This window comes from Neolamprologus brichardi, chromosome 7 (genome assembly GCF_056152115.1).
Source record: "Neolamprologus brichardi isolate AB-2024 chromosome 7, ASM5615211v1, whole genome shotgun sequence".
Classification (NCBI taxonomy): Eukaryota; Metazoa; Chordata; class Actinopteri; order Cichliformes; family Cichlidae; genus Neolamprologus; species Neolamprologus brichardi.
Window position 1 is genome coordinate 5,012,501 of NC_142110.1, and position 26,702 is coordinate 5,039,202.

General features: G+C 42.3%; 3 protein-coding genes across 8 annotated transcripts in view; 2 read left to right on the forward strand and 1 right to left on the reverse strand.

Annotated features, from left to right (window-relative positions):
• abcc8 (ATP binding cassette subfamily C member 8) overlaps nucleotides 1-7,316 on the forward strand; it is a 73,753-nt gene extending 66,437 nt beyond the window's left edge. For all 3 annotated transcript variants that reach the window (XM_087842916.1, XM_087842915.1, XM_087842917.1), the window contains 6 exons: nucleotides 2,209-2,287; nucleotides 2,524-2,632; nucleotides 3,691-3,794; nucleotides 5,818-5,951; nucleotides 6,530-6,592; nucleotides 7,030-7,316. In XM_087842916.1, coding sequence (XP_087699042.1) covers nucleotides 2,209-2,287; nucleotides 2,524-2,632; nucleotides 3,691-3,794; nucleotides 5,818-5,951; nucleotides 6,530-6,592; nucleotides 7,030-7,167 — 627 coding nt within the window. In that variant the 3' untranslated portion in view covers nucleotides 7,168-7,316. The remainder of the gene's footprint in view (nucleotides 1-2,208; nucleotides 2,288-2,523; nucleotides 2,633-3,690; nucleotides 3,795-5,817; nucleotides 5,952-6,529; nucleotides 6,593-7,029) is intronic.
• Nucleotides 7,317-7,748: 432 nt separating this feature from the next.
• kcnj11 (potassium inwardly rectifying channel subfamily J member 11) lies at nucleotides 7,749-9,689 on the forward strand. Its single transcript, XM_006789670.3, has one exon. The coding sequence runs from the start codon at nucleotides 8,287-8,289 to the stop codon at nucleotides 9,457-9,459; it is 1,173 nt and encodes a 390-aa protein (XP_006789733.2). The 5' UTR covers nucleotides 7,749-8,286; the 3' UTR covers nucleotides 9,460-9,689.
• Nucleotides 9,690-11,651: 1,962 nt separating this feature from the next.
• The window catches only part of mob2a (MOB kinase activator 2a), a 61,287-nt gene continuing 46,236 nt past the window's right edge, over nucleotides 11,652-26,702 (reverse strand). For all 4 annotated transcript variants that reach the window (XM_087842921.1, XM_087842919.1, XM_087842920.1 and 1 more), the window contains exons 2-5: nucleotides 20,533-20,693; nucleotides 18,068-18,161; nucleotides 14,251-14,375; nucleotides 11,652-13,488 (exon numbers count right to left, since the gene is read on the reverse strand). In XM_087842921.1, the coding sequence (XP_087699047.1) occupies nucleotides 13,175-13,488; nucleotides 14,251-14,375; nucleotides 18,068-18,161; nucleotides 20,533-20,693 (694 nt within the window). In that variant the 3' untranslated portion in view covers nucleotides 11,652-13,174. The remainder of the gene's footprint in view (nucleotides 13,489-14,250; nucleotides 14,376-18,067; nucleotides 18,162-20,532; nucleotides 20,694-26,702) is intronic.

Genomic DNA, 26,702 nt, shown 5'->3' on the forward strand with positions numbered 1-26,702 from the left:
GAATACCCGCTTCTTTTGTGGTTCGGACTCCTTCTGACATTTCTTTGGAGGTGGAGGAACATCACAGTAATTGTTTAAAGGAGCTTCTTCGACATCTTTAAAAGTTCTAAACAAATGTCTGTCCTCTTCCTTAAAATCTTATGTACGCAAACACGCGTTGCAACTTCTTATCTTGTGCGGGTTTTTATTTTGACAGCGAATGCGCACCTGCAGACCACTTATGTGCAGCCCTGGTTATTTAGCTCGTCATATTGCAGCCACAGAAATTCTTTTGTCCATGAAACCATAAAGCTGCACTTTGTTTTTGCCTTATAGTCTGATTTGTCATAACCTTTCCGTTTTGTCACTTCTTCACCCTGACCTGTCTTATTTGGCTCAGCAGAACTAAAATATATATCCTGCTGCTTTTACACACGCACTAACATAACGCTCAGCGATTCTCTGCGCGATCAACCTCTCACATGTTTAAGCTGCAGGAGATTTCACTTGTCATGTTTGCATAGTAAGCTAACGATTGATAAGACGATGTCAGAGGAATTGGTGCGCAAATTATCATCACTCACCAATCAGTACTGTAGCTTTCTATACACAGTTCACGCGATTGCAAAGTGAAAGCAAAAAACAAGCGCAAATTCAAACGCGATTTCAGTATGTCACATATTGACAGTGGCCGATGCCAATGACATAATTACCCAGCTACATTTCCGAAAGAATGCAAAAGCATTGACATATATTTTTCCTTCCTACGATAGGCCGACGGGCAGGGCAGAGATAGATTTTGGTAGCCCGACTGGAAAAAAGCCCCAGGACGTCGGGCTAGCGATTTTGCGAGCCCTGTATCTGACTGAGGAATCACTCATCTTTGGAAAAGAGAGTTTATTATGGAGAAATGTCTCTTTCCAAAATAAAAGCTATACTATACGCTTCTTCTGGGCTATATCCTCAGCAGCATATTAAACATATCAGGTCCCCATAAGGAGAATCATGTGCTAACGGCTGTCTAAATGACTCGGGTAAAGTTTGTAGCATGCGTGCTTGTTTTTGTCTGCTTCCACTTGTCTTTGCACTAGGATGATGTCGGAGTAAATGTGCAGTCATATTGGTTGTGTTCCCACTAGTGCTGTCAGCGTTAATCTGAAATGACGTTAAGGTCACAACACGGCAAATCTCCGTTAACGAGCTACCGCGGATCGCCTCATGAGTGGGGCTGGAAGACGTCAACACATTAACGAGCTAACTGCGCTAACACACTAGTTCCCACCAATTGAGCATTGCTGGCACATCCAACATACTGTTTTACTTTTGTCCATGACACGCTTACCTTCAGGGTCATACGTCACATGAAAACCAAAATAGTTCCAAACGCCAGATCTGAATGAGGGTGGGGGAGGTTCAATTTGCCATGTTGCAACGAGCTTAACTTCTGTCTAGCTAGCTTGCCCTGCGCTCAGTGAATCTGTGTTCGACTACTCCGCCTAGGCTGCACTGTCGAGCGCAGATCCACTGAGCGCTCAACACAGACAGCATCGTCAGAAGGAAAGTTGATAAAATAAATTAAAAATGTTGTATTGTTCATACATATGCTTACCGAACCGAAAGCACTGTATCGAACGGTTCAATATCGATACGAGTATCGTTGCACCCCTAATATATATATATATATATATATATTATTTTTATATATTTATTTTTATTGTTGGTGTTTGCACGTGTGCCCCGTCAGATAAGGAAGCTGTCATTCAAACTGTTTTATGGACTGTTTTTGATCAGCGTCAGACTCACAGCAGAAATACTTACTGAGATATAAATAAACCGGGAAGCTAATTAACAGGAGAAATGATACAAGGTCAAATAAATAAATCACATTTAAATATAAATGAAATAATGTCTGCATTTATTTTTAATGCCACTTTGGATGCATTTAATAAAATATTAATGTATTCACTCAGTACTTTATTTTTTGTGATTTTTATTTTTATTTTACCAATTTAAGTCTTCTACTTGTGAAAAGAGATAATACAGAAAATACATATTTTAGTTTACTGAGCACTGGTGAGCCTTTTAATGGACTTTGACATGTTCAGGGAGTAGCCTGCTCTTGCAGGATAGACTGTAGCCACATGCCTCCCACACCAATAAGCTGCTAAGAGAATGGATGGATAGATTAATGGTGATAATTATGATGACTGTTTTTGCTTTTTTTCCCAGGTGGGGATCTGTGGCAGGACCGGCAGCGGTAAATCCTCTTTCTCCTTGGCCTTCTTCCGCATGGTGGACATGTTTGAGGGTAAAATATCACTTCAGCTTCACATCAGCACAAAAAAAAGTTTGTTTGCTTATTCACAAGGGGTAACACGTATATCTGCACGTTTGAATTTTACACCAGATGCCCTTCCTGACGTAATCCAAATGGGATTCGTGTCTCCACAGGGGATAAAATAATAATTGAAATAGTAGAAAAAAAAGAGGGAAAGTGTCTTAATTGGTGAAATCGGGGTGTTTTTGTAAACTTCTGTCACACAGGAAGGATTGTGATTGATAACATCGACATCTCCAAGCTGCCTCTGCAGACTCTCAGATCTCGGCTGTCCATCATCCTCCAAGACCCTATCCTGTTCAGTGGCACCATCCGGTACAGTAGACTTCTCTGTCAAGAAGAAGACTAGTGAATCAGTGATTCTGCATTATAGTAAATGGGTGGGTGGGTGGGGTGGGGAATGCAGAAGAGTTCCAGTAAAATGAGCAGATGGTAGAGAGTCTTCAAAGACACAAAACTGGAGGTGAGCTAATTGTGGATAAGAGCAGTGTCCTCTGAAAACTCCAGTGAAGAGGTTTATTTTTAGACAGCAGCACCGACCGTAAAAGCATCCCAGAGAAAAAACAAGCTGCACGATGGTCTCAGACTGTAGTTTTATCCAGTGATGTAAAAGTATATTTCAGTGTTTGTCCCTTTACATGTTTCATGTATGGACTCAGTTTAGTGATGACAGAAGGATGTGTCGCTCGAGTTGACCAGCTCATACGCTTTAGTCCAGCGGTCCCCAACCTTTTTTGCGCCATGGACCGGTTTATGCCCGACAATATTTTCATGGACCGGCTTTTAAGGTGTTGCGGATAAATACAACAAAATAAAACTAGTACCGGTACCGAAAAAAAGAAAATTTATTCATAACACACGTGAAAAGACCCAGGAAAACCAAGTAAACGATAAAAACTATAACAAAATAACGCTGAAAACAGATAAAAACCCTGAAAACTATACATTTCACACCTGAGCCTCAACTCTCGCGGCCCGGTACCAAACGACTCACGGACCGGTACCAGTCCAGGGACCGCTGCTTTAGTCCATTTACTGGAATATTCATTACACAGTCATCAGAGACGCTGCTTCACATGGATCATAATGAAAATGGCCCCAGTGACGGCTCGGAGGTGAGGATTATATTAAAGCTTAAATGTACAGACTGTGAATAAAAATGACTTTTTTGAAGCAAAAATCCTGATTTCAGACCCTAAAAATATAATATTTATTATGGATTTTGGGTGACTTGGGATATTAGGAAGGATATTTCTCACTGTTTTATGACACTTTACAGATCATCCAAATATTTGTCATTCAAAAAAATGCCTTAATCATGAAGTAACTGAAAGTTGCAGCCCTAAATGTAGCTTGTTTTTGCGCGTTTGTAGGTTCAACCTGGACCCAGAGATGAAAGCAACTGATGAGATGCTGTGGGAAGCGCTGGAGATAGCTCAGCTGAAACTTGTTGTCAAATCACTTCCAGGAGGCTTGGGTGAGACATCTGTGTTTGTTCATATGTGTGTGTCAACTTTATCACACAGAGAGTAAAGTGTGCTCACCCGGATCTGAACATTAAACAGAAAAATTAATTCTTTCTCCGAAGTTACATGCACTCTGTCGGCGTCGCATCAACCAGCTGCTCGAGTGTCGCCACACAAAGATCGAGCCGCTGTATCAGATGACATGAGCATTCATTTTTAACTCGCTGCAGTGGCTGTTTTGTGTGCTGCTGCTCCATCCTGCACAGTCTTCTGCTCGTGGTTTTGACACAGGACACTAGACAGTTGCCGCCAGCAGGAAGACTCGCGGCCAGATCAAATATGATCTGAAAGTCAAGTCAGAAAATCCAACGTGCATAAATGATGAATGCTTGAAGCGATGATGTTGCCTGCTGCCTCCACCAGTGTGTGAATGTGTGAGTGAATGAATAGTGGCATTGTAAAGTGCTTTGGGTGCCTTGAAAAGCGCTATATAAATCCAATCCATTATTATATTTAATGCAAAACAACAATCAATGCCTCTCAGTGTGACTTCTCTGCATAATGCAGCTCACCCCTCCCATTATTTCTAACCCTTTACATTCACCTTGTAACTAGTTTGATTCCTGTTGGAAGCCTCTGTTTGAAGAGTGACACGCATCCTACTGTTGAATAAACTGAGCGCCGGATCCTCTCGTTGTTTCTTCTTTCTGTATATTAATGTCAAACTTACATGACGTTACAAACAAAAAGAAAATCTCAACATTCAGTGAATTCATTAATTAATTAATGACCTAATGGTAGATTTTTATTCTGTGTTAGGTTAAATCACTAGAGAGCTCTTTGGTTCTTCAAGCATTTTTATGACTTAACCGTCATCATTTATAACACTGAGGAGAAAATGGGAAATCAATATCCTATTGATCTGCAATCCAGAACCTAAAGGCTAGTCAAAGGAGCTTGCAAAGAAAAGTGTCTGGACTTCTTTTAAGTTACTTGAAGACGTTTCACCTCTCATCCGAGAGGCTTCTTCAGTTCTAAGGTCAAATGGTGGAGAGTCCCAGATATAACCCTAGTGGGAGTGTCCCCCCACAGAGGGACAAAAGGACCCCCTGATGATCCTCTAATCGCCTGAGCCAAGGTGTGGAACTGGGTGTGGGTCCCAATCAGCCAGAGTTTCGGGTGGGTTCATTGTGAAACCTGGCCCCACCTTATCATGCGAATTCCTGAGGTCAGATGGCCCAGGATGTGAGTGGACGTTAAGGCGTCTGGGAAGGATCTCAAAACTGGATTATAGATGGCAGAGAGTTGGTGTGGTAAACCACCGCCTCTGTTCAAAGATGGTTGCTCACAGTGGACATAGATGCTTCTTTCACTCCTCTTTCAAACCATCTGTCCTCTCTGTCCAAAATGTGAACATTGGCATCCTCGAAAGAGTGACCTTTGACCTTAAGATGCAGATGGACTGCTGAATCTTGTCCTGTGGAGGTGGCTCTTCTGTGTTGTGCCAGACGCCTTAACGCCCACTCACATCCTGGGCCATCTGACCTCAGGAATTCGCATGATAAGGTGGGGCCAGGTTTCACAATGAACTCACCTGAAACTTTGGCTGATTGGGACCCACACCCAGTTTCACACCTTGGCTCAGGCGATTAGAGGATCATCAGGGGTCCTTTTGTCCCTCTGTGGGGGGACACTCCCACTAGGGTTATATCTGGGACTCTCCACCATTTGACCTTAGAACTGAAGAAGCCTCTCGGATGAGAGGTGAAACGTCTTCAAGTAACTTAAAGAAGTCCAGACGCTTTTCTTTGCAAGCTCCTTTGACTACGATGACCTGGATGACTGAGAACCTTCACAGACAACCTAAAGGCTAATTAACTTTACCCTCTTACTCTTTACACTCTTACTTAAGAAAATAACTGAACTTCGTAGTTCCTCTGTAGTGTCGTGTGTCGCAAAAAACAACAATAAAAAAAATGCTTCTACATTCTGGAAATGATTGAAACGTAGTGAAGTGTATGTTTGTGTTTTCAGATGCCATCGTGACAGAAGGAGGAGAAAACTTCAGTCAGGGTCAGAGACAGCTGTTCTGTCTGGCCAGAGCCTTCGTCAGGAAAAGCAGTATCCTTATCATGGACGAAGCCACGGCATCCATAGACATGGCAACGGTGAGTGTGTAATTAAACAAAGGGCATCTTTAAGGCAGAGAGTGGAGAGCAGGTGTGAAGAGAGAGAAAAGAAATGAGAAAATCAGAGAAAGGGGAGGTGAAGGAGACGAGGAGAGCCGGGGTGACACAAAGTGCACGCGGTAATTTTCATCTGGGGGCAACAAAGAAAATGAAGGAAAAGCTGACAGACTGGATGATTTGTGAATAGATGTGCAAAGGTAACATGTAGTGTACATGAGTAAACCTTTAACTGAAGCTTTTTGCATGCAAGGAGAAAAAGTGTAGCAGAAAACATGCATGAAGTGCCAAGAGAAAAATCTGAAATAGAAGGAAAATACTGAGCACACGAGAGCCTGAGGGGACGTTCAGGAAATGGTTGCTCCGTACTTAAAAGCCTCTCTTGTATGATTGGCCACAAAGAGCGCCAGTTCCAGCTTACAATAAGGCCGCAGCACTGCCCTCAAGGAAATGATGACGTTAACTATCGAAAGCACCTTTTGTTTTTACACAAACTCTGAATCCCAGTGAAGATAAAAGCATGTTTGCTTAAACTAACCCCCCTGCCTCCATCTCCACAGGAGAACATCCTGCAGAAAGTGGTGATGACTGCTTTTGCTGATCGAACAGTAGTTATCATAGCAGTGAGTATATCCCCCTTGCCATTTACAGTAATGCATACAGCTTCGGCATTATCACAAGGACTGCTGACGCTTTAACCTTGAAAAGCTACAAATACGGTGCTAGTTATTGAAAGAGGAAATCAAGACATGTTTCTGGTCTTATTCTTTGTTATTGCAATTACATTATAGAGAAATAAAAGAGGTAATAAAAAGAAGTATGATAAAAGGTGTGGTGCTCACTTTTGATATTTCTCATGAAATATTTAAGAAAAAAGGCAAACAGCCAGAAACCTGATGAACTTTTACAGTGGATGCAACCACACACTTAATTTACCAGCCAATATAAAGATGTGCATGCAGCTTTTTCTATCGCAGCTTTGTTTCTAAACCGTCCGAGTGATCTAGCATCGGCTGGACTGCTCACTGCAGTAATTACTTTCTTCTGCTGTGTCGCGCAGCATCGCGTCCACACCATTCTCAATGCCGACCTGGTGATCGTGATGAAGCGGGGGATCATCCTTGAGTACGACAGACCGCAGGCTCTGCTGGACAAGGAGGACAGTGTCTTCGCCTCCTTTGTGCAAGCGGACAAGTAGCACAAGAGGAGGAAGAGCGTGGAAGCATTAAAGGAAGACATTCAAAGTGCAATTGATCCCATGGAATATATTCCTTTTATTTTTTAATCATGTTGTATTATATTTGTACATAAGAATGTTAATGCTTTGTTAATAAAAACATAACTTATCCTTAAAGTGTGTGTCCAGAGTTATTTGTGCAGTGAGACTAAAGGTGTGTTTTGGGCATGTGTTAAACTTGCTGTTTGAAACTGATTAGTCATCACGGGATTGTAAGTTTAAAATGACCTGGAGCTAAGCAGACAAATAAATGCACAATAGAAATTTATAAAGCTGGGATGGGCTCGGAGATGAAAAACAAAACAGACAAGCTCTGGTTTCTGTGGTTGACCAGCCCACTGCCTGCTAGTGCCTAATGTTGTTTAAGTTACAAAAACTCTGACCATTATATGATCGGATAATAAGCTGCCTGTGGCTACACGGCTGAACAGTTCTTAATGCGTAATGGTCTCTCCTGCATTCTCATTGAAAATGAAATGAAGGGCACCACTCTGGTGGTGTTGGTGGAGGGAGGGAGGGACTGCCTCTCCTTCTCACGTTACCAAGCTATAGCGAAGTAGCGACATCAGCAAAGAGCCAACTGCGCCTCATGAGCCTGCCTCCTCTTCCAAATGTGATAAAACTCAGCTCAGAGGCCCATTACGCGGCGATAGAAGGAACATTTTACATCTCACTCGATTTCCTTTACGCACAGGGCAGCGGTGAGTGCGTACCAACGCAGCGGTAGATGGAGGTCACAATGGGAACAAAGCGGTGTGGCACAACTACTCCTGGTCGCTCTATTTCGTGAGTGACGGCGTCAGCTGCGGAGCTGTTAGAAGAATCTTCTCATGGGATTTGGCGGTTGTGAGGCGCCTGATCTGGAGGCAACGTGAGGAGCACACATACCTCCAGAAAACGGGGCACTACAAGGTTTTCCCTTCGTGCACCTGACAGCTGCCGAAAAGCTGACACCGCACCGGTGAGTACCGGCTGGTAAGAGAAGTCACCGGGAGAGGAGAATTTTTTTTTTTTCATCCAAGCACAAGCAGGCAGCACCTTCAAAGCGAAACGGCTGTGGGTACGTAGCATGGGAGCGCTATGTTGTCCAGGAAAGGACTCATTCCTGAAGATTACTTGCTTACACGTTTGGCCGAGGATGTTCTGCAGCCCAAGTTCAAGGCGAAAGCGGGGAAGGCTCGGTTCGTCTCCAAGAACGGCACATGCAATGTGGCGCATACCAACATCCGAGAGCAGGGCCGATTCTTGCAGGATGTGTTTACCACGCTCGTGGATTTAAAATGGCTTCACACGCTCATCATTTTCACCATGTCGTTTCTGTGCAGCTGGCTCCTTTTTGGAATGATCTGGTGGCTCGTCGCGTTTGCGCACGGCGACTTGGACCAGAGCGGAGACGACTTTATCCCGTGCGTAACGGATATTCACTCCTTCTCCTCCGCGTTTCTGTTCTCTATAGAGGTCCAAGTGACCATCGGCTTCGGGGGCCGGATGATCACGGAGGAATGCGTCTCCGCTATCATCATTCTGATCATGCAAAACATCGTCGGGTTGGTAATCAACGCCATCATGCTTGGCTGCATCTTCATGAAAACAGCTCAGGCCCACAGGCGCGCGGAGACGCTCATTTTCAGCAAACACGCTGTTGTCTCCGTCCGAAACAACAAGCTCTGCTTTATGGTTCGCATCGGGGATCTGAGGAAAAGCATGATCATCAGCGCCACCGTGCGAATGCAGGTTGTCAAGAGAACCGCCACGGAGGAGGGGGAGGTGGTGCCACTAGACCAAATCGACATACACATGGATAACCCAGTGGGTACCAATGGCATCTTCCTGGTATCTCCCCTCATCATCTGTCACATAATTGATAAGCACAGCCCCCTTTACGAGCTTTCAGCCTCAGATCTGTTACACCAAGACATAGAGGTGATCGTTGTGTTGGAGGGGGTGGTGGAGACCACCGGTATCACCACCCAGGCCAGGACGTCCTACGTGTCTGAGGAGATCCTGTGGGGACAGCGCTTTGTGCCTACAGTGTCCGAAGAGGACGGCATGTACGCAGTGGACTACTCCAAGTTTGGCAACACTATGAAGGTCCCAACACCTTGCTGCAGCGCTAAGAAACTGGATGAGGCAGGTGGCATCGCTCGGTTTAAACTGACCGAGGGCGTCACCTTGCGGGCGTCAGATAGAAGACGCCGGGGCTCCGCGGCGGCTCGAAGGTCCAGGCTGGAGACCATGAAAGCTCACGATTAAGAGTGTGCAAATCATGTCTGCGAGCATTTTGTATGAGAGTTAACAGTCTAAGATTGGTGGTTATTGATTCAGATAATCATATTTATTTTATAACATATGACAGGGATTACCTGTAATCAACAATCGGCATATATTCTCTGCAGCCCGTGCGCAAAACATGCGTTTATACTCAGGGTCAGTGTGAAAATGAGATAGAATGCACTGATGATTAAAAGTGACTGTTGTATCAAGAGTGAATCAGCTTGCCTTTTATTTAAACAAAAAAAGTGACTGCATGTGTCCTAAATAAATAAAAGAACGCTGCTAGAAATGGTGTTGTGAATGGGTCAAAAGACGGAAATGAAATTAGAACAATGAGGCACTCCCACAATTAAGCAAGGCGGAAGAACTCATTAGTATATCCCCTGATTTTACACAGCATAAGTTATAGCACAGTAGGCTGTAACACTAAAAAAAAAACCCACAAATCTGCACTACAGTTTCTCATTACTCTTGTCGATGGCTACATAGCTGCCAGCTACTGTGACAAAGATTAAAATACAAACAGTCAAAGATCAGGGCTGAAGAAGCAATCATACCCAAACCCAACTCTATAGGCTGGATCAAACTAACCTTACAGTTCCCACAGTACAGTCAAAAGAATCATTTACATTTTATGAGATCGCATTTTCCACTTGCAGAAAAAAGGCGAAATGTAAAGTATAAAATATATTTATTACAGAAGTATCATGGATGAGATTGTGCTATACTCAAGTACAGTGTTGGTCAAGTTACTTGAAAAAAGTAATCAGTAACTAATTACTGATTACTTCCCCCCAAAAAGTAATCCCGTTACTTTACTTATTTTCAAAAGTAATTACTTAGTTACTTTTTAAAAACATGATTTACAACCTGAATAGGTGATAAAGCGATAGATCTTTCAGCCCAATTCTACTTTTTCTACATAATCCATCATACAAAATGTAATCAAATGGAAAAGTCTCTTTTTAAAACTTGTTTTATTAGTTTTAATCTTTTAACTTTATGCATCAAGCAAAAATTTAATTATATGCAACATTCTCTGACTGGAAGAAATTAGTTTAATATTTAAACCTATTTTCTGCACATTCCAGCACATAAAATAAAATATTTTTTGTGTTTACACTCAGTCTTTCAAATAGATGCCAGTGAAACACAGCAGAAAATAAATAAAATCAAAGACTAGCGGTCCTGTTGCTCTATTTTCACCTGTAAAGCAGGAGTGGGGTTAGGCGGAGGTTTACCCTGGTGCAGGTGTGCCGCAACGGTCAGTGGAAGAATCCGCGAGTTTCTCTGTGAATTTCCCATTACGTCGTAGCTACTTGGTGCTTGTTTAGAAGTTTAGGGTTTTTTTCGCTGTAAAAAGAAGTTTTCTTCCCACGCACAGCGGACACTAATGTTTTTGTCACTTTTTATGGAATCAAACTCAAAGTAAGGTCAGTACTTCCACGCTTTAAACGCTGCACGCTCATACTCTCTCCGCACTCGATATATGATCCATTGTTGATCTGCACACAGCTGTTGTCACGAATGTCGCACTTGTTTACGTCACTGTCATGAGACATTCTCGCAAAAAAAAAAAAAAAAAAAAAAAAAAAAAAAAAAAAATCACGGTTTTAGTAACGCAGTAACGCAGCGTTCCTACGGGAAAGTAAAGGTAATCTAATTACCATTTTTTGCAATAGTAATCTCTTTACTCGTTACTTGAAAAAGTAATCAGATTACAGTAACGCATTACTGCCCATCTCTGCTCAAGTATGACCTCCTGCCGGTTAGCTCTTTTCAAGTTTCACATGCATCCTTCCACAAAGTCTCTCCAGATAAGGAACCAAAGGTTTTGGCATTTTCTCCCTAAACAGACAGGCAGCCAGACTGCCCTCGAGGTCTCCACAGAGGTCAAACAGAAGAAAACTGAGCTCTTCACTCTCCAAAAGAGACATCTTTTTCCTGCCTCCCATCTTCCATTCATTTTAACAAGCTTCTGGTCATACTAAAGAACCTTTGATCACCATTACAAAAGGGTCAACACATGCTGAGTAGTATTTTATCTTAGGAGTGAGGTGGAAACAAAAATTCCCGTGTGAAGTTGGTGGATTTTCCATTAAAATGCTCACATCAGGCTGCTTCTTCAATTCCCACAAAAAACAAAAACAAACAAAAGACACAGAGACAGCTGGCATTTCTCTCTTTTATTAGATTATAATCCGCAGAGCTTAAAATATTAAATTGCTTTTAACTTAGTTAATAATTAAAATACATAAAAACAAGAGCCAGAACTGAGGAACCCTGCAAAAAAAGTTAAAATAAATAAAAAAGGAGAATTATAAATTGAATCCTCCTCCATACAGAGGCTATTTCTGACAGAACCCGCTTGTGATTCTTTGTACAGTAAAGTCCAAGCAGACTGTGCATTTTCTATACATGTGTAATGATACTGTCATCATTTCCAAAGTAATTTTTCCTCTGATATATATATAAAAAAGCAAATTTAAAGGGACTGGTAAAAATAAAATAGATTTTTATTTTGCACTGGAATTACTGGTTTAAACAGCAGAGCAGCGTCACACCATTGCCCTCACCTCTCACTCCATCCCTCTCTCCCCCTCTCTGCGCCTGCAGACATTACCTCATGTCTTTGTCCTTCTGTGCTGCTGGAGTGAGTGGGTGGAGATGGTGTTGGTGGGTTAAGGGGCTGCTGCTGTGTGAGACGCCAGCAAACAGCTCTGATTCACCTTATACAGGCACCAATCTGTCTCAAAGTCTCGATTCTCTAATAGGATTAAATATCTCTCATACAATCTTTATATTCTCTTCTCCGTCTCCCTGTTTCTGTGGCATCTTCCACATCTTTGCTGCCCTCTAAAGGTAAGCTCTGGGATATTTTTGTTAAGGGGTTCCCCTGGTGATTATTTGACTATATTGTAGTTAAACACAATCGACATCTGTCTGAGCAGTCTGGTGAACAAGGGATAGAGAATGAAAACGAGTAGAGTCTCTCTGGCAGCAGTGACGTATTCTCTCAGGTCCTGAGTAGGAAGCGCTTTAATCATCCCCCACATAAACAACCCAAAACAGTGATTGGCTAGTATCGCCCCTGTCAGGCAGTAACATGGCTCCCTACTGGCCAGGGTAGTGGCCGTGCGCCTGTCGGCCGCCTCCCACTGCCGAAGGGGAAGGACAAGCCCACAAGTCAGCAGAGACGCCTCTTCTCCACACATCAACAACACTGTACAATAGTAGGTCGAAGCAAAGCAGAGCCCCCCTTCCTGTACTGTATGTTAGGCAGAGGACAGAGGGAGGTGAAGTGCTGACAAACACACTGCACCTCCCTCTCAAACCAAAAATAAAAAAGTCAACAAAAAATAAAAGAAAATAAAAACCAAAAAAATAAAACACATACTTTTTGTTCCTAGTTTAAATTGCAGAGAAGGTGGGAGGAATTTGTCCCTTGGAGGAACGCTCACGCCAATTCCTGCTGGCGTGACAAACCCCTCCCCTACCCACCACCCCAACCCTCCCCCTTGAAAAATCCCCCCTCCCCCCCCTCTCCTTCCGGCTGGTTGGTTGGAGTTGTAGCGGAATATAAGGGTAGTGGAAGGTCTCTTAAGTCCTGCTTGCACCAGGGCCTGGCTGTCCGTCCTTCTCCATCTGATCTTCTAACACCCCCGCGGCTGCCGTTTCACCACCGCCCCCCCGCTCATCTCTCCGTCACGTGGTTTTGTGAAGAAGGGGAGGGTGCTGTGGCGGAGGGGGCCGGGGTTAGTGCTGGCAGCGGGGCAGGGGTGCAGAGGATTTCGGACAGGTCGTCCATGATACAGGTCTCCTTGGGGTCGACCAGGTTGAATTCCCTTACGAAAACGATGAAATGTGCATACAGAGTGTTCAAGTGGCCCTGCAGTTCCAGAGCTACCGTCTCTTTAAAGTGCGCCCAGTAGAGGTGAGCCAGCACGTGGAACAGGTACCGGCAGATCTTCTTTACCAAGGACTCAAAGGAGTTGGGGAACTCTTTGCCTGAAGCGAGAAAAAGACAAAAACAATAATAACTAAATGACTGAGCTTTTGGCAGTGTTATGAACTGGCTCGTGTTGCCAGTCCCTGAATAAAATATTAGAACTTGGTGTGAATGCAAAACTAAAGATGCAGCACTGCTGCAGGTTTGCATTAAAAGTGAGTTATTTACCACATTAAGGAGGACAGTTCACGCCCTGGGTCCTGACCACGTTGTTTTAACTGCTTTCATTCTGAGCTGTTGCCCATAACTGTTATTGCATAATTGTTATCGGCTCCTCCTAGCGATCTTTGGGTTTGATCTTGTGGATTCGACTCACTGGATTGTGAGTTGTTTGACATGTATACCAGTTGCTTTTTTTTCTCTCTGCTGTTCTTAATAAGTGCTGGCCGTGTACCCTGTTGTGGGGTTTGTTGCTGTTTTTGTTTGTTTGTTTGTTCCTGTGTTTTGTTTTTGATTTTTTTTGTTGTTATTGTCTTTATTGTCTGTGTTCCTCTGTCCCGCTGTTTGTGAATGTGTAAACATTTTGAAACTTGCATAAATTAATACATAAAAAAGTGAGTTATTTAAAAAGTGCTGATAATATTCATTGCTTACATAATAAATTAAGAAGACTCACAGCCTTTTGATTGCAATCTACAATTTCTTCCTGCCGTTACTCAATGGACTGCTGCGGATTTATGGTACCCTACACTTCCACATCTGCACCAGCAGGGGGAAGTAAAGTGCTTTAACGCTTCAGAGCTGCTCTGGCCCGCACTCACCATATTTTGTAGGAAAGATTTCCTCATCTGTGACCAGTTTCTGACAAAGACTCATTACAAAGTCTACATATTGTGGAGCAGTGCACTTCGTCTTCTTCCCCTTCTCGTCATACCAGTAGTATATTCTAGAAAGAGAGTAACACAGAGGAAATGTCACAATCCCTGTTATTACAACAACATTAAGACATATGAACGGAGAACAGGATGTGATTACACAGCAGTGATCAGAGCTTTAATAATCATAATGAATGCTGCTGAAAGAATGTGTGTGGCTCATGTAGCAGCAGCAGCATTAGCTCAGACAAAAGTGTTTGCTAGAACAACAACAACAAACTTTATTTATATAGCACATTTAAAAACCAGTGGTGTACCAAAGTGCTTAACATGCAAGAGGGTAAGATGAAGTAACAGGGAAGGATGAGGGCTGTGGTAAGGTACCAAAACGTGCTAGCAGGTTGAATGGCATTAAAACACACGAAGGCAAAGGAATTGCATATAAAAGCATAAAAGAAGGCTGAGTGTAGAGGATAAAACAGTCAAAAAAATAAAAAAATGAATTAAAAGTAATTAAGAATAAGCGTTAAGCTAACTATGAAGCAAGCGTTAACTGGTAGAAAAGGCGAGGCTAAATAAGTGTATAGTGATGGGGAGGTTATTTCATAAATCGGGGGCAGCCAAGGCAAACGCGCGGTCACCTCTAGTCTTCAGCCGAGATCTCGGCAGTACCAAGAGCGACTGGGAAGATGATCTTAATGCTCTAGTAGGGGTGTATGATCTAAGTAGCTCAATGAGGTAGCTTGGCGCTATATTGTTAATAATTCGGAAGGTAAGCAGCAGGATTTTGAATCGAATGCGGTAGAACAGAAACGAACAAGCAGGAAGATAAAACAACACAAGTGACAATTGGCTCATGAAAAATCACCTGCTTGGTTTCCTCATCGAGGAAAAACCCAGCCCTCTAATCAGAGTATCACTGTATGACTGAAAGTGATACGTCAATCTTATGAACAACCCAGATATTATGTTTACATTTTTGGCTACAGCGGATCCCGTGACTCTGAGTTTTAATTTCCTGATCGGGCCACATTGCCTGTTGCTGACACTGATCCCCCGTCAGTCCTGCTGCTGGGCAAACATTTCCGTGGGAGCTGACCCAGATAACTGAATTGTAAGCGGCTGGCTTGGACACATGGTTAACAAAAGGTCAAACGGGAGGTCAGCAGGCACCTTAGAGATAGATGAATGAGCCACGGGCGGCTTTTCGAGGGCTGACAGGAGACGAGATGTTGAGACAGAAATGGCAAAATAACCACAGGGACCAGAGATGATCTCTGAGTTGGAAAGGCCAGTGAATGAGCAGATAAAATAAATGTGAGTGCAGGTGTAGCGGTCTGTGGGAGGCAGCAGGGCAGACATAACAAAACCTGAGGAATGTAAAGTGTCCACATAGCTGATCCTTCAGGAGGCAACTACTGACCACAAGAGCAGGACACGACACTTACAATACACTAACAGACAGACAGTCTAACACTGTGTGCATGTGGGAGACGGGCTAAACTACAAATATACCTGCTGCTAGATACACAGAGACAAGCAGACATGGCACAGATAACACAGTGACTTAGTCAGACTTCATGAACGGGGCACAGACAGCTTTTCAAATTTAATATGCTTTTGCTTAACCTTTAGTTTGTTTCTTTTATAGTGTCCTCGTTTTTTTTGTTGAATTGTTAGAAGATATAGTTAAAGAAAAATAATTTATAAAAAAAAATCAAATCGCTAAAATTGTTCGAGTGTGTAAAACGAGCGCCTGTAGAGATGTAAGAAGAAATAAAGATCTGATCACAAAACAAGATTAAATTAAGTAAATTAATTGAGGATACTTTATAAAACATGACTTTATGCCTTTTTCAACTTTCTGTCTTCTGCAAGTTTTGCTTCAATTGTATTTCTTAATTTCCTTCCTCACTTTTTTTGTTTTTAAATACTGACTTACACAAAAACTGACTGTGCAGTGAATGTTTAGCTTCGAGCTAAGTGACTGGATAATGTTTTTTTTATTCTTTCCTAATGACGTACGTTTTTATAACAATGCTGAAGAAGTGGGTGTATTTTCAGAAACAGGATCTAAACTGGAAACATCTAGAAGAACTCAATGCATAGTGAACACAGTGAGCACTTCTATCCACCCACCTACACAAAATGGGTCTAAATAGTTACCAAATGGTTCTGGTGCCTTCAGAGCTCATGGAAACATTTTCTTCCAAAAATAGTGCTCAGCTCTGGCCTTGGGCAGGGGCACTGACGCTGCTGCTGTGACTGGGCCTCAGTCAGTTTTAACCACAGAGGGCGGCGCGTGCCAGGTCCTGCATAGGCAGGAAAAGGCGGGGTGCTGGGCACCAGGCAGCGGAGAAAGGTACAATCCTCAATGCTGGGCTTACAGACCATTTTCAGTTTCACTCCAACTCTGCGTCTTTATTCAAAACATTAACTCACAAACAAAAACCTGTTAATCTGCTCCAACACCTCCTCCGTTCACATACCGCAGGTGAAGCATGTTTGTGTTATTTGTCAGGGTGTGGGTTAGAAGCAGTAGCTTAAGGTGACAACAGCAGAAAACTCCATTGTCTGACAGCTCAACTCGTGATTACTGTCAAACACCAGCTTGTTTGTCGATCTCTCAGAATTCGGCTTGAGTGATTGCATTACTTACAATGTGTTAAGAGGTGTTTAGTGATTTTTGCGGTTTTTCAAAGGGTGGCTAATCTAGTTTTTCGAGCCTTCAGCAGACACGGGGGAAAAGAAGGCCTCTTTTTAAGAGTCAAGGCCTCATAAAAAGACTGCACCAAACCTTAACAGGGGAAGCAAGTTCAATAAATACTGAAGAGTTAGTCATAATCTGCTTGTGTTAACATGAGATGGATACACTTCTGTCAGGATTATCCTAAACAAACTAATGTAAAGATATGCATAATTTACTGCACATAGTAGTGATAAACCAGTTTAGTACAAAAGGTGTGGGTCTAAAAATGTGACAAGTTTAAAAAAATATCCTGTGGGGTGACTTCAGAGCGATACACATTTCAGCCCCTGGACTGGAACCGATTGCTAACAAATGGCAAGAGATTAAAGGCGGACATCCTGGTGATACTTTGATCAGAGAATCAAGGAAATGTGTGTGTGATGTGAGTGTAATGATATTAGCAGGGTTCAGACAGCAGCAAAAATCACAGGCTGGACTGCAAAGCATTGAAGTTGAACCTGGCCCAGGCTGCAGTTATTAGCATGTGGACTCTACATTTGCCAGACTACATCAGGTTTTCGTCTGTGCAAGCCTGTGATAATAATGAAAAGAGGAAAACTGGTGCTTAAAAAGGCCATGCCTTGGGTGCAACATCTAAGCACATCAAAGCACAGCAGCCCGAACCTTCTGTTTGTGAGGGGCAGCCAATCAGAAAAAAGTTGACTTAATAGGTGAGTGGCCTTAGAGGCCCCAGACCTGAGAACCTGGATGAAGGACTAGTGTAAAATAAGGATCATTTTTGAACTGCCAATCATGCTAATAAATTAAAAAAATAATATGAAGCTTCAGATGAGCTGAACAGATCTCCTTGAAAGCTTTAAAATATGCACATTTCTATACTGCGTGGGTAGTTAGAAGACCGAGCACCTCCTCGGGGTTGTGAGTTCGCCCTTGCTGACCAGAGAAACGTTGCTTAATGAATTATCCAATAGGACACCAGATTTCTGATGAATAAACCAATAAGGGCTCTCCAGGTGAGTGATGAATAAACCAGAAGTGTGGGCGATAACTTACGTGTTGCAGGCCGTCATGGCTTGACAGATCTCCCCAGTGCAGAACTCTGAGATAGTGCTGTACTGAAGGTTGATAAGATTGAAGAATGTTGTTGCTGTGGAAAACAGACGAGAGAGCACAAGACTGTTGGTCATCCACAACACAGGAATTATAACAACACTAACGCACAGGCAAATACTGGTATGCCAGTGGGTGAATGACCGCAAGAAGATATGTTATTGTCACATTCTTCTTTGGCTCGTGAGGACACACCTAAAAGTGTATACGCAATGCTTAGTGGGAAGTCAGAGTCACATGCGCACACACTAATTCCAATTACCACATCCTTCAAAAGATGTTTTTGTTTCACACAAAGAATGGGAGGAGGCTTTGACAAGCATTCACCTAAAACAGACAGGTATTTTTGCTGCAAGGTAAAACTCCTGCACAGCCTTATACGCTTGCACAACAGTGGAACAAAGCAAAGCTGGGGCCTATAGGGGCTCGAGAAAACTATTCAACTGTCAACATGCTTGCAAGGCATGTTAGCTGTAGGAAAACCCGTCCATCTTACTTGTTATCTTACTTGAGTGTGAGACTCCTTAAGTAATATGTCTTCTGTGACTGTGTTTTTTTAAAGCTTTGAACTACTAGACGGACTCCCAATGTAATCATCTCCAACAACAGGAGACATAAATACGCTAAATAAGGCAAAATGTCAACCGATTTTTACAAAGAAAAAAAGTAGATCCCTTGCTATTGGGGCGACCGTGGCTCAAGGGGTTGGGAAGCGTTCCCGGTTCGATCCCTGGGCTCTCTGTCCTGGTCGTTGTGTCCTTGGGCAAGACACTTCACCTACCGCCTACTGGTGTTGGCCAGAGGGGCCGATGGCGCGATATGGCAGCCTCGCTTCTGTCAGTCTGCCCCAGGGCAGCTGTGGCTACAACCGTAGCTTGCCTCCAGTGTGTGAATGTGAGAGTGACTGAATAGTGGCATTGTAAAGTGCTTTGGGTGCCTTGAAAAGCGCTATATAAATCCAATCCATTATTATTATTATTATTATTCCTATTAGGATTAAACTACCATCCCACTAGTTCCCACACATTTTTCCCCTCCGCAATAGGGGTGGGGGAAAAAATCGATACTGTGTAGTATGGTGATATTTTGTTTGCTAATAATGTATGGATACAGGGACAGCAGAAATCGATATTTTGTTACAAAAAAAGGTTTTTGTGCTCTGACTTCAGAGCATGTTGATCCTTTTTCTGAGCAAGAATCCTGACATTCCTTCACTGTCCAAATGTGTTTAACTTGTTTTTTGGCAGCAATAAACATGACAGTTTACTTATTTTAATTTAAGACATGTTTTATTTTAATTAAGTTTAAAACTTTTTTATTTAATGTAAAATTATATTTTGTTTTAATTTACTTTCAAATTCTTCAGTTGCTGAATGGGCTGCATAGTTTTCATAAACTGCATAGTTCAGAATAGCTATAATTGTACCAGATGGTTGATTCAGTTAAGTTGGACTAGACTGTAATACAAACCGTTCAGTTTGTCAACAATAAAACTGAAATGAGAGAAAGACTGAGTGTGAGACTTTGTTATTAGATAAAATGAATATTGATAAAGTTTACCTTTATGTACAGAATCTGAATATCGCAAAATATTTAAAAAATTGCAATAATATCGTATCGTGCGTTAAGTATTGTGATAATATCGTATCGTGGGATGTATGGTGATTCCCACCTCTACTGCGCAACATAGAAGCCTGAAGTTGGAAAATATTTAGTATAAATGACATCATTATTTATTTGGTTACAAGAAAGAAAAAAAAAATCTAAACATTGCTCCACCCAACTGAGTTTCCTGGAAGCTAAACCTCAGTGATGGATACAGGCAAGCTTGTATAACTTCATTTTCATGGTGAAAAACTTATCGGCATGTGAAATCACATCCCGCCTGTTGTTATGCAACAGTGTTTTATTAGCTAAAATAAAAAGGAAAGAAGAATTGCCCCCCACCCCCCTGCACGCACCGTAGTGGTTTGGATATGTAACCAAAGCAAAGTCAAAAAGAAAGTCTGAGACTGATCCAGCTGCCAGGTCATAGAAAGCTGACTAAACCCCAGAAGCGACGCTCATAATGGCAAATATACATTCTGGTAAAGGTTGACACGCTGCACTGACAGTGGCTGTAAATGGTGGCGTGTAGCGTTGCACCGGGAACAGTCTCTAAACTGTGCCAGGCCTGGATCATGTTAAAGGCTTAGCTCCCTTGTCCTACTTGTTATATCCAGGTGAGTGACAAGCGCATATGTGGAAAGCAATTCCAAGCCCCCGAGAAAACATTACAAGTGGGCGTAAACACCAAGCTCGATCAATGAATACGGACCTCACTAAATGTCTTTTAAATGCTGAACATCTACAAGTGTCCAACTCTATTGTTCACATTTGTCACGACTACCACAGTCAAAGGCACTCACTGTTGCTGGCTAGCCATTCGTTGAGATCTATCTCTCTGGGCAGCACCACCAACTCCTTAAGGTCGAAGTCCACCACGCGGACTTTTGTGAACTCTGGTTCCAAGTACTGTTTCTTCTCTTCTGCTGGTGGCTTCTTTCCATTTGGCTTCGTTTTGGACTTCCTGGAATATAGAAGACAAGAGGGCAGATTAATAAAATGATAAGGGTGCCGATAAGGCAAATACAAGATAAAGCGAAGCGGGAGAAGAAATTTACAAGTGCCTGAGATTTATGCCAGCTGTAAAACGACAGTTTAGTTTGAGTCCGTAAAGAATAAAAGTTGTTCAGGCTGCTGAAAAACCCCCCACATATATTCTACAACCAGTCTTTCAAGATGAGCTGGTCAAATGATAAGCCAACAGTAAATATAGAAACAAAACAGTACTTCAGTAAAATTCCACTGATAAACAGGGAAGTCAGCATAAAATAACTGGTATGCATCCAATGCATAACAGATTGCAAAAATATCAGTTACGAAACACAAACGTTCTGTGACTCTTCCATCGTTTGATTAACACCAGCCTAAAGAGACCAAACAAAAGAGCCCTTTGTTACTGTACCTATCCTCCAACTCTGGCTCAATACCGAATGTTTGTAGAATAGCTTCTATAAAGGCAGCCATCTCCAGCTCCTTGTACTTCCACTGTTAGTTTTCGCGCTGCAATGTGATATTGCACTCTGCCAGAGTTCCCAGGGCTGAGCCCTTTATTCCCCCAGCTCCTGCTCAGTGAAGGCACTGCCTTCCTGGGTTAAAGGTTGAAAATCAGACTTTGCGCAATCAGCTGTCCACCCATCTTCCTTTTTCACAATTTTAAAAGTTAGGACTAATAATAACCAGCTTAATCTGCTATTCCATTCAAGCCTTTCCACACCCTGTAAAGACTATTATTCTTCTCGAATTATACACGCGTCTTTATTTCACTCCTACTTGCCAGTGCTACGCTGTTTTGGTTTGCTGAAGGAGGCTCAGTTTGCTCCTTAAATTTATTGTGCTACTGCTGACCTTCATTTCCAGCCTTTTTGAACTTATTGCAAATTCCCCTCATCCTCGTTTCTCCACAACCTCCATCAATGTGTTCTCGGCTCTTGCCTTCTCTCCTTTACTTCCTGTTCACAGCTCACCCCACTGGAGTTTACAGGAGGAAAGTTAATTGGCTTGTTTTTCTGCATGAAAAAGGGGTATTAAATTCATAGAAGAAGAGCAAAAGAGAGCAGGCAGAAGTAGAAAGGAATGGAGCAAGGAGGGAAGATCAACACAGGCCCAGCTGATATCCATGGGAACTAATAAACACTTTCAAAACACGACTGGACTGTAAAGCACGAGGCCTCTTGGCCAGAGCTCCGTGTTCAAAAGCCTTTCACTGTTTAATTCCGTTCTCCAGGAAGCATCGCCCAGCTTTCCACCTCAGCAAACAAGGAAAGGCATGTCAACATAATTCAGACAGATAAAGAGCCCTGGAGCTTTTTACTTTGTAAATGTTTAAGACACCTCCGCCCCCATTTCCTTACATGTTCACCGTCTCCTAATTTAACTGTCAGACAAATGCTTAGCTGGAAACTGTCTTCTGGATGCGTCTGAAAACACTGAAAGACTCACACTTGCATAGTCACACTCGCAGACACACAGCAAAGGTTGCAAAGGTGCTAAAGGTTCTTGTTTGTTGGGAAATTATTCGGATGTTTCCGTCAGGCAGTACCTGAGCTCGTTTTGGCATCATTTAGAAAAAACAAAAGTAAAACCACAAAGACACTGGAGATTACACGCTGATGGTTAATTATTAATGACAGGCTACTTTCACCAGTTGCTCCACTCATCCGTCTTAAGGCATCTCTTTCTGTCCTTTCCTCCCATCCTTCTCTCCTCACAGCACCATTTGCACTGTACTTTGAATCTGCGACGTAGGTACAGTGCAACTGTAAGCTGCAACTATCGAGACTTTCTCTTAATTGTCCTGCCCAACCAGCTTTCAATTTACCCCACACTATGAACTGTACCAAGTCAGTTTTAATTGCCAATCGTTTTTTCACATTTAAAGTTCCTTCAAGTGCTTGTTTTTTTTTCATATCTCCTTATCGCCATCTGCTTCCTTCCTCTAGCCAAAACAAACAGAAAATACCCCCCCTTCCCTCTCATGAGGGCACAGACAGATTCATGTGGTCTGTGTGGTTTTGCGCTGTAAGCTACATGTTCTATCACGTGAAAAAGCTTTTCCCGACGAAAGAGCTTCATCTTTGGATACCATAAGCTCTCACAACTTTTCAAAGGTTTTGCTAAGCCTTTCAGAACAACTGGTCAAGTCCTGTGAAAGGATCCTTTTGAAAACATTGTTTCACTGAGCCATTTCCTGCCTTTCTTTTTGTAATTTCATAATTTTCCCACACAATTGCCTCCTCCAGTTCTTACGAATATTTGAGGATAAGGGGAGGTGATGGTCTGTAGCCATTAGTTTATTTTAGGATAAAGAAAACCTTCTCTTTGCCAGCACTCCTCCCTTCACACAACTTTCTGATTGGTAATGTTCTCCAAGGCAAGTTTTTGCCATAAAAGGCATCAGATGCCTCTTTCTCCTCGCCAGATCAGGGGCAGATCAGGGCAACCCAGAAGTCAGGAGTGTGGGGGAGTAAAGGAACGTGTGCCTGGCACCAGCAGAAGCAGGTCTACGATATGGCCTCGTAATCGAGAGATACATTTAAACCCGATTTATATACGAGTGGATGACGAGAGGCAGGAAGAAACACCTGCTGGTGTTTATCTGCAATGAAAACAAAAAGGAAATAGGGCTGTTATACGGGTTAGGCAAAGTTCAGTGCTGCAGAGCTGTGGAGTAACTGACCCGACAGCTGTTCAACTCCATCCGTTATCCACTCTCACCCTTTCACTTTTCCCAGCAATGCCACCTCCCCCACCATCAAGCCATCTTCTCTCACTACCTTTCCTCTTGTACAAGAGCAAAAGTACAGAGCAAATGCACAGTGTGTGTCGCACACAGACACACACCCCTAGCAGTAGCCCCCTTTTCCTTTTCACAGACAACCCAGCTGGTGACAACAGCTGTGTCATGAGCCTGATCCCACCAAAGAAAAACTAGAAGAAGCAAGTTCTATCTGGTCTGAACGACTGTGTAGACATGTGAGCATCAACCAAGCCAAACATGCATATACATGACGTGCAAATGTTAACTTCTGATTATTTTCTGACTGTGGGCCAAATAAATCCTGAATACGCTTGGTTCTTACAAAAGGCCCGTCTAACCGAACCTCTTGCAGGTACGCCAAAAGCAAGTCCATCTCATTACCAGAATCTGGTTCCAATTAATCGTGCCATCGGATGGGGCTACATTACCGCACCATCTTGGAGAATTAACTACAGTAGTTTCTCTAACACCAGAAACTGGCGACTAAACCGCTTCAGGAGTATTCAGAACATGCCGACTACTTCTTTCCATAGTTAATCATCTCCATATCACCAAATCACTGACATTAATGCTTTAAAAAGAAAAACAAACAACATTTTCAGTTTTTACTGGTTCTTTCTGTGAGCTGAACACATGTTCCTCTTGAGCCTCTGGCTCCTGGCGAGCAAAATATTACACAACTGTTGCTTGAATCGGCTTTTTGGATAACAGGGGTATCCAACGAGTGGCATATGGACGCTTTGATGCAATCTGGTCGGGTGACACTGACAATTTTTTACCATTTTCTTTAAGACAGCTGCTTTCTATATGAAGAGCTTTGATCTGACTGATAAAAAAAAAATCAAATGCACTGGCACATTAAACAAAATATAAATATAAAGTAAAAAGTAAAACAACAACAACCAAAAAAACAAATCAGCGCTGGCATCCACTGGAGGTCATACAGCGAGGAAATAAAGCCTTACTATGTGCCCGGACCTTAAACACAGGTGATAGTTTAAGGATCAAATCATATATTGAAGTGCATCTCTAATTTATTTTGTCATTTCTAAGCCCATTATTATACTAGTCAAGTTTTAAATAAAAAAAAAAAAAGAAAAAAAAAGAGGTGTGATAAAACTCGGGATAATACTGAAATTTAATGATAAGGCCAGAACAGAGTGAATGAACTCTGCTATTTTGTTAAATAAGCAGCTTTCTCCAAGTCTGCTGATCTATTTCAGGACTTAAATTAAATAGACCCAATGGCACCCTGCCCTGAAAAACCACAAAGAGGGAAAAAAGCAAGCAGTCTGAGCGCACCAAAGCTCCACCACAGCAGCCATTGCAGAGCTTACAAAAGAGACTGACTTAAGGATCAACTAAACCTGAGGTTCATCCTTGTTAAGTCAGTACTGCCTTATTCAGAGTTAAGTACAGTTTTACTATCTTGCCAATTTTAGTTTTTAGACAAGAAAACAAAAAACAACAACAGTGCAGCTGTCACCACTTAATCAACGGCTTTACTGGGGCTGAAAGCAGCCTCACAAATGAGTAAATGAGGACTGTAGCCAGGGTGCAGACCTAAACATATGTAAATGTACACACACACTCTCTATTTACTAGCCCTGTTCTAGCAACTTCTCCTTGTTATCCTATCAAACATCCCATTTACTGGCTCTCAGTCTACCAAAATATGCAAAGAACCCCTGTGAGCACCACATTCGAGCCTCATCATCATAACAACACATGTGTAACAGGAAAAGGGTTTGTGTAATCTTGAATTGATTTAACACAATAGGAAGCAACATACTGAAATAAATCACAATTTCTCAACACCAATCATCACCAACCATCAATCTACTTGTAGAACAACGAGAACGGGTAGGACATAAATACCTAAAAGCCATCTTAGTAATCTTTTGTCTAACCTCTACTCACAACAGCGTCTAAGTCAAGGGCTTTGAATCAGTGACTGAAGGAGGAAATAGGATTATATAAGGTCGGTGGCACCTTGGAGCTTGTTATAGCTTTTGTTTTAACCAAACTTTGTGTCTTTGTTAACTCAAACAGGGTCATTTTATTTAGGTTTTATTGAAGATTTCTGAAACCATCCCCCCCCCCGCCGCAAATACATTAAGGCTGTAGTTTCTCGGTGATCAGCACATTTCTTGAGCACGGGGGTTGAGTTCGCAAGAAAGACAGAGCAGAAAAACTTGTTCTTGCAAAAGACAACATACTGTACAACAACACTTTCTGATGCTGCTCTTAATATCCAGCCTAGAATATGTTAAGCGAACCTACAATAGTGGAGAGTCCCCTCACTATCCCTCTCCACATCTTCACAAAACACCACAGGATGTGAGGCATGTGCCCTTTGGGCTGCTGCTTGAAGAGAAGCACACCTGGCCGAAGACTTGAAAAGTAACAGGAACCTTCATCGCAGCATTAACATGACTGTCTGTCCCCTGGAGGAACACAGTCATAATGACTGTGGGCCTCTGACACAAACAGGGTAGAGACACATTTATTCTCTATAACTGGGGTAGCTCTATCACGTTGTATGACACACAAACACACTGTTAACCCATATATTGGGGTCAGGCATTCCTCAGGTATTAAGTCTGCGCCTTCATATTATGACCTGTAGATATCAGGTAGATATTTTATGAATTAAAAAGCTAATTACACATAACCTTGGCAAATATTTGAGCTTTTATTCATTTTTACTTTAAGCGAAAAAAGGGGGTAATTATTTTCTGTGACTAACACAATTAAGTATGTTAAAATACTACAGGCGTCTTTAATAATTGATTAGACTGGATGAGAAGATAGTGTCACATTTCTCCTGCTCTTGTTGAGTCTTGCTAAGAGCTGCAGCGACAAGGAATTATTAGTTTTCAGGTGATCCTGATAATTTGCACTGACCCCAGAATCACAGGAGCCCAATACTTGTGTAATTACTGCAGACAAGAGGCAGCAAGTTTATCTTGATTCAACCACAGATTAGAGACTTTCTAGCTTTAGATACAAAAACAACAAATTAAAAAACAAACCATATTTAACTGTTAGCGCTGCTGTAATCAGAAGGCGGTGAAATATGACGTCGGAGAAAACAACAGGCAAAGTCGACGCGGGTTTTTACGTCTTCGATAAAAGCAGCATTACGACACTAAAACAACCCACTGCTTCGACTTCATTAAAAGCAACAGCGCAGGGGAGACACTCAAGTGAATA

Coding starts and splice junctions, on each gene's coding strand:
- kcnj11 (XM_006789670.3), top strand. CDS start 8,287: ATGTTGTCCAGGAAAGGACTCATTCCTGAAGATTACTTGCTTACACGT.